The sequence below is a fragment of the Mytilus galloprovincialis genome, chromosome 6 (assembly GCF_965363235.1).
Source record: "Mytilus galloprovincialis chromosome 6, xbMytGall1.hap1.1, whole genome shotgun sequence".
NCBI classification, from domain to species: Eukaryota; Metazoa; Mollusca; class Bivalvia; order Mytilida; family Mytilidae; genus Mytilus; species Mytilus galloprovincialis.
In genome coordinates this window covers 83,700,211-83,708,604 of record NC_134843.1, presented here as the reverse complement: position 1 = coordinate 83,708,604, position 8,394 = coordinate 83,700,211, and the positions used below count along the sequence as shown (strand labels likewise).

At 32.2% G+C, this 8,394-nt stretch overlaps 1 protein-coding gene across 1 annotated transcript; it reads right to left on the bottom strand.

Moving 5' to 3' along the window:
- Nucleotides 1–233: 233 nt before the first annotated feature.
- LOC143080538 (uncharacterized) lies at nt 234–8,151 on the bottom strand. The gene is made up of 6 exons (XM_076256426.1): nt 8,003–8,151; nt 5,268–6,371; nt 4,635–4,736; nt 3,874–3,912; nt 3,363–3,497; nt 234–1,573 (listed from the first exon to the last, which is right to left on the bottom strand). The coding sequence occupies exons 1-6, from the start codon at nt 8,048–8,050 to the stop codon at nt 1,190–1,192; spliced, it is 1,812 nt and encodes a 603-aa protein (XP_076112541.1). The 5' UTR covers nt 8,051–8,151; the 3' UTR covers nt 234–1,189.
- Between the last annotated feature and the right edge of the window lie 243 nt (nt 8,152–8,394).

The window sequence follows — 8,394 nt, the reverse complement described above, 5'->3', positions numbered from 1 at the left end:
TGTGTTTTAAAAGTACATTTTATGTATCATAAATTTGTGCATTGCTTAGACTTGAATGACTAAAATATTTATAATCAAGTTTTGTTATTGACCAAGCAAGTCAGTATATTGGATTTAATCTGCACAGCTTGGGTGACCCTGATTAACCCGAACGACGTAGGAGTCTAAAAGTAAATCATAAGATCATTAACTAAAAGTAAAACATAAGATAATTAATTAAAAGTAAACTACAATAATATTTTGATAATCGTACTTTATTATCTAAAGGTAGCACAAAAGTTAAAACAGGTTCTTTAAACCTGAGAACACAGTGGCTGAGAAAAACAAATAAAAAATGAAAAATAACTGAATGATTATAAAAAAAACTTACAGTAATGCAATGAAACATTTGGAATATGGATTGAGAGGCTTTCCTATTCACTAATCAACACTCAATATTCTGACTTATCATTCATGCTTGATTATCCTAATTTATCATTCATGCTTGATTGTCCTGATTTATCATTCATGCTTGATTGTCCTGATTTATCATTCATGCTTGATTATCCTGATTTATCATTCATGCTTGATTATCCTGGTTTATCATTCATGCTTGATTGTCATGATTTATCATTCATGCTTGATTATCCTGATTTATCATTCATGATATTGCATTCCCAAATGTACCATTCATGCTTGCTTTTCCAAACTATCATTCGTGCTTGTTTTTACACACGATCATCCATGCTTGCTTTAAAATACGTATTATTCATGCTTACTTTTACAAACGTATCATTCATGTTTGCTTTTACAAACTTATCATTCGATTATGCTTGTTTATCCTAAATTATCATTCATGCTTGTTAATCCTAAATTTGTATTCATGCTTGTTTATCCTAAATAATCATTCATGCTTGCGCATTCGGAAATCTTGATAGTAATCCTGATAACTGCAAAAATGATTCTTAGCGTTATATTAATGAATTCTCATTATTAAGTATTCAATATTCTAAAACTTCATAGCAACTGTTTCAAAGGTTCAGCAATCTAAACATTATCTGAACGTTTTGCAGATACTGTTTATTAAATAAAAATAAAACAAATGCCACCAACTGATTCTCTGTTTTAAGTCATTTTTGCCTGAATTTTACATTATGATAAAACAAAAATATTCTAAATAAAAACAAATTGTATGCCTGAATCATATGAATCATTTTTTAGATTCACAAACAGGTGTCCTTCTAATTTTGGGTCTAGTTTGGAAAGGGTTTGATTCCTGGGGATTCCTTTTAGGGGTTGACAGATGATTAGCAGTTTTAATAATGTTTTGGACGTTTTTTCGTGGCACCAAAACCTTTTCATTTCTACTGTTTTCTTTCGGTGGACTGCTTGGACAACTAATCGAAATAACAGGGCCATTGTTAGTAGCTTTGTTTGGTGTAGATCTTGGCATTTCAGTTTCCATTGATGAACAGATCTCGTCAAGTGTCGAATCCAAACATTTCTCCGTTTTGTTGAGTAAATTCCTCAATTTTGAAACATCAGCATGTGTTATGTCTGGTCTTGTTTTGCTCAACACAAAAATCATTGCTCTCTGTAAAGGATTTAGTCAAAAAATATTTAAGTTGCTGATATATAGATAAAGACATTATTTTATTTTACCGATGATAGAAATTAATAGGACAGGAAATATTGTTTCTCATGTTAAAATTCTAATTTGTTGAGCACCTAGAATAAGTATTATTGACACAGAGATATGTCTCGCGTTTTGTGATTTTGATGGTACATTGTATAATGTAAATTTTGAAATTCAAATGGCACTATTTAAACATGTAACCTAAGTAAACCAATCAGTCAATCAACCATGACGAAAGAGACAAAGATGCAATTGAATACATTGATAGCAAGGTTAAATGAGATAAGTTCGAATATTTCACTGGTTTGACTATTTACTTTACAGTTTGTTCTATTGTACACCAGTATTTAAAGTGAAGGATTCGTTGGGATGGTAAACGGACAGAAAGTCACAGGACAAAAAGTCACAGGACATAAAGTCACAAATTTGATAGGACAAAAAGTCACAGGACAAAAAGTCACAAATAGTTTGTTGACAATTATTTGAATATATAAGAGAAATATCTTGAAATATTTACTTTTTAATACATATATTCATATTAAAGTGTAGGAAATGTGTCATTATACTTGAAAAATGAAGATTTATTTAATTTTAATCATGCAAAGGATATATTTCTTGGCACCATGAAGCCATTTAAGTGCAAAGCAACATTGACATTTTGTTTTTTAAACAATTATTGGATCATCTTTGATATTTTTTGGATACATTTTGTTTACAATGTTGGCTTATATACAAAAGTTCAAGAAAAATACATAAATATTTTTGTACAAATATGTGTTTTTTATTCAAAGAAAATATTCAGAAAAAATGAATTGTGACTTTTTGTCCTGTGACTTTTTGTCCGTGACTTTTTGTCTGTGACTTTTTGTCCTGTGACTTTCTGTCCTACATTCGTTGTGATTTCACAAAGTTAAAACATATTTATCCTTAAAAAAAAAGAATGTGTCTGTCCCATTCCAGGAGCATGCCGTCTAGTAGTGGTCGTATAGCTTGATATATGGTATAGTATTGCAATGCGGGTTGATAAAAACGGTGACCTGCAGTTGTGAAAATATCTGTCATTTGGTAGATAGTTGTTTTATGCCAATCATATCAACTCCAGACGAAATCATTGGAGAAAAGGTTTGTTGTACAACATAATTCAAAGAAAGTATAGTTGTCTATGGTGCTGGACACACTGCATACGAGCCTGCTGACACGATATGTCACACAAGTATGGGTTGAAATCTGGTGAAGGAAGAAAGTATTCAACAGTACAGTATACCTTAATATCAAGGTCTAACTTTTAGAGATGAAATGAGATGAGGACAGAAAGTAGAACAATTATAACTCCAATATTCTTCATCAAGACCATACTTGTAACAATTGTGTTTTACAACGAATCAAGACATTCTGTCCAATTATAAACTAAGTTATGCCTGTTGACCTCCCGCAAAAGATAGGAAAACCATCAGCCAACATACGTATGATCAATATAATAGGGTCTGAATGGGGTTTCCAAAATAGAAAATCTAAATGGACCAATATTGCAGAAATATGGGCCTAAAAAATGAAGAGACAATAGGTAAAAATATTATATATTTTTTCAGAATAACGGGTAAAAATATAAGAAATAGAGACACATGACCTATAATTTTTTAAAATCAAAATACAGAAAAGAATGATTCCTTTCCAGATTCAGATATTTGTGTGAGCCATTGAATGCATAGACTATCTTAATCTAAATAACTTCACTCCTTATACTCACTTTGTATTTCTCAAAACGTTGGTTAAACTCAGTTTTAGTGTTATCCACTTCATTGTGCAATGACCGAATGGTCTTTTTCTGTACTTCACATTGAGTCCATAAAAGGTCAATCTCATTTTGGTTTGAAGTTGATTTCTGAAATACAGAAATATTATCAATAAACATGTATTGCTACTAAATTATATACCTAGAAACAAATCTCAACAGAGTACGTCGTGGGTAATAAAATTTACGTTTATAAAAAATAAATAGCATGTTTATTGAATAATATTACTGCATTTCAAAATAATTGCCAAAATATCTCTTGGAAAAAATATCAAATCAATTATTTTATAATGTTTTATTAAAAGAAAATATGATCTTGTACAAACATATAAATTTTCGTTATAGGACTGGTTTATTAAAAAGAATTAAAAGAACATAAAATCTTGTACAAATGTCTGATTTTTTTTTGTAATCAGCTCTAAAATAAATCACTTTAAAATGATACACGACACTATTGTTGTTATACCCTTGGTGTTCTGCTGGTCTGTGTTGTATTGGTCTGTATCTAAAAATACAACGAAACAAGAAGAGTTAAATATATGACCGAACGCTATCTTCGTGCTATAAAGAAATACTACATTATCGTAATTACCATAATTTAAAAAATATATACAGATAATATTTGGTTTATAAAAGAAAAAGTAGCGGGAGTCCATCCAGGACACATTACCATTACATGTACAGCAAAAACACAACGTTTTACTGCTGTTCTTAATCTCAGACATAGCGAGGCCTTCAACGCACAGTAAAATTGAAACGTAAGTTGTAACCATTTTGAAGCTGCTGTCATCAAAACTTTTCCCCGTCCGTTAACTTTTGCAAAAAATATTCTCCTAGAAAACTACCAAAATTTGCCACAATGATCATTGGGTATATTGTTTGAGAATCTGAAATGTGTCTGATGACCCCAAGCGCAAACCAGAATGACAGACGTGGTAAAAATAGAACATACTGGTCTAGCTCAAGTTTTTTTCTATTATCTTGAAAACCGCTATCGATAAAGAAAATCTAATTTCGGTAATCCTATTATATAGGTTCATATCATTTACATTCAACGTTTTCATCGGATTTTTATGCCCCACCTACGATAGTCGAGGGGCATTATGTTTTTTGATCTGTGCGTCCGTTCGTCCGTCTTCAGGTTAAAGTTTTTGGTTAAGGTAGTTTTTGATGAAGTTGAAGTCAAATCTTCTAGAAGCTTAGTACACACTTAGCTTACTTTCTTACCTGTTGAATGTTTACGTTTTTCAAGTTGTTCATTTCTTCTTTCAGTTGTCTGGTTTCATTGCGATTAGTGTCCAAATCAGTTTGCAAAGACTCGTTCGTTGTCTGAAATGAAGAGAAATAGTTTATAAAATTGCAATATATTTGTACAGTGTCGTATATAGTCGACTTCCTCTAAGTATCAGTCAAAAGTTCCTACTCAAACGTATTTCTATGCCTATGTTTTTCGGTCTGTGTGTCCGTTCGTCCTTCCGTTCGTTCGTTCGTACGTCCGTCTGTCCAGCTTCAGGTTAAAGTTTTTGGTCAAGGTATTTTTTGAGGAAATTGAAGTACAATCAATATGAAACTTATAAAGTACACATGTTTCCTATGATATGTTTCTAATTTTAATTCCAATGGGAAATTATGATTTTTTAACACAATTTCACGGGTCTATTGAACTTTGAAAATGAGTGCGTTTGGGGCAACCAAGGATTTGTATACTACTATATAAATCCTTGGGGCAACCGTGTACTATGGACACATTTGTGTTTATATATATATATATATATTTCAGAAATATCTAAACCATGGCACGTGATTCAACTTATCACAAGTCGTCTTTATACGTTGACAAAATTTTTAAATATTAATTACCTTAACATTTTCCATTTCGGATTTCAGATCTGTCAGTTGTTCCGTAACAAGTTCTAAAATTTCGTTTATTTCGGTCATCATATCTCCACAAGCACAATGTCCTGACTTTGGAGTATTACCACTGCCTACACTTTCCTTCCTTATACTCCCTAACACTTCAGACATACGTTTGGCAACGGATGAAGTGTTCTGTTTTGTGTTCCTGTCACTGTTTGGTGTGTTCCTCACGTTAGTAGTTCTAGGTGTTTCTACAATATCTCCAAGAGTGAAAGTACTGTTAGCATTGTTTCCTTTATCATTCTTTAATTCATGTTCGCTATCACTCACATCAGGAAATTCTTCTGCATCAATTGCATCAGTATCATTCGTGTTTGTGTTACTTTCCTTTGTTATTTTATCTTGTTCTTGTGTTTCTTTTTGTTTGTTTTGTTTTGTGCTGTGTTGGTATTTCGATTTTGTTCCAATTTCAATGTCTGTTGTAACGTTTTGATCTTGTACATTCTGAATCGTCTCATTTCGGTTTGATAATGGTTTTCGTGGATTTGCCTTGGTCTGCTTCTTATTAGAATGCCCTCTAATTCGACTGTTATTTACAATTTCCGTTACTTCACTTGTGTCAAGTTCACATTCATCCGGAATTTCTGTTTGCTCCAAAAGTTCTGTTTCTTTCTCTGGAATTGTCACTTTTGCATCTGGTGTGTCCTTCTTTCCTTTTTTATTTCGTTTACTTGTTGGTTTATTGTCCGGTCTGTGTGATATTTTTTTAACTTCAGGCGCTGATGCTTCATTTTTATCTTCATCAATATCAAGTTCTAAAACATCCACAGTATCTTTAATTTCTTTGGTTTTACCTCGGGCTTTTGTCGGTAATTTAGATTTTGTACTTTTAGGTTTTTCCTTTTCTGGTTCCATACATTTTTCCGTTTCTTTCGCATTCAATTTTCGCTTCTGTGTTTCTTTCTTCTTTGCTATTCTGATAATTTCTTTTTCAAGTTTTGCATCATCTTTTGCCTTTTTCTTGACAACTGGCGAGTCTTCGACATAATTAACAACCTTCTTTGCTCTCCCAGTTCTCCTGCTGGAGATATTTTCTTTTTCTTCAATCTAAAATTTTAAAAAGAAAACAAAAACTGATTTTCATGAAAAAAATAAAATCACGAGCATAGGATACTTTTGTTAAATTTTTATGCAGCACCTACGATAGTAGAGGGGCATTATGTTTTCTGGTCTGTGCGTCCTTCCGTCCGTGCGTCCTTTCGTGCGTCCTGCCGTCTGTGCGTCTGTTCGTCCGTCCGTCCCATTTCAGGTTAAAGTTTTTGGTCAAGGTAGTTTTTGAAGAAGCTAAAGTCCAATCAACTTGAAACTTAGTACACATGTTCCTTATGATATGATCTTTCTTATTTTAACTTGTAATATGAAATCAAACAGACCAGAGAAAATCAAATTTCAAGTGTTTTACTGTCAATTTATATCTATGTTTATTTCGGTTAATAAGACCGTTGACAGTCGTCAGAGGTCACATCGATGGTTAATTACGTACTAAAGGTAGTCTATAGACTAAAATACATACGAAATGTCGATATATATATATGGACCCCATGCATGGTAAATTGTTTATTTCAGATTCTTTTTAAATTTTGGTATACGTTTAAGGTTATAATTATAAATCAAGTCACATGGTGAACATGAATTTGACATGTTCAACTGATGATGCCCTTTTATGATTGCAAAGGGACGTGATGTGTTTCACTCAGGATAAATTTATTGCATAACACAGGTTTGTCAATCAGAATGAATAGACATGTTACATGTAAACGGCTTTTTTTCTTCTACATTTGTATTCGGAAATACGTCATTCAATGAGACTGCAACCCAACGTCTTTACCTAAATAACTAATTAGTCTTGAACAATATAGTCAGCCACAGTGGTGGAAATACGGGGTGTGCCCCTAACATTAATTATATCGAAAAATGTATAGTCTCTCTATGCTAGGCAATATCTATTCAGTGTTAAAAAATAGGACCCTTTTAAAAATCCCGAATCCGCTCTGGGTGTCATATCGTCCTAGGCCTACCATTTTGACATTCGTCATTTAATATACCAATTTCAACAAAATGATCTCGGAACAGGCACATTAATATGTGGTGGGCACAGGCAATTGCCTATGAAAAAATACTAAATTGGTTTTTTTTTTTCAGACACGGGCCTGTGGTGGTGGGTTTAAGGAGTTACCATTTATTTCAATGGGGATTTAAAAAAAAAAAAAGGAAGGACAGGAATTTGAGTAAAATAAAAGGCAAGGTGAGACACTTTGCCAAAAAAAGCAGGATGACAATAATGAAACAAATAAGGATAAACTAATCAGGAGGCAGGATGTGAAATAAATAAAAAGGCAGGACAGATATATTAGATCTAAATTTTACTTTACAAAAGACAGGACACAATTTTACACCCCCATTAAACAACCAAATAATAGCTCTCTTTAATATAAACGTTTTATAGATCTAATTTCGCGTACTGTCTTCAAATAAATAAATAAATACATTGATATCAAACCTTAAAACTTTTTAAAATGTATATAATATATATATATAACTTTATAATGTTACAGTTATTTACAAATGGCAATACGTTTAGACACGTGCATGCATGTCAAGGATTTCCATTGTTGTTTGTGGTAACCATAGTAGCATAAGTTTTTCTGCACATATTATTAGTAAATAAATATTCTTACAAAAGATTCTTCGACAACTTTTCCTCTTTTCTTTCCTCTGCTCGCCATTTTCACGTCTTATTTGGTTATTTGTGTTGTGGTGAAATAAACAAAGTTTGAATAGTACTCATGTATATAATGTACTGAGACCACTAATTGTCCTTGCTCAAGGTCATCAGTTTCACTTATATTAAATGTATTACCATATTATGCCGGAAGGAATGGCTCTGCCTTTTTGTGCTTTAAACATAATTATGACAAGAAAACAATTAGATTCAATTAACGTATTAATTGATAATCTTTAAAATGAAAAATTGTTTCATCTCTGGCTAATTTCGAAAACTTTACCATTTACTTGCAGTTAATTTGTTTTACTCGGTTATCATAATCATGTTCGTTATGGGTCATGAAGC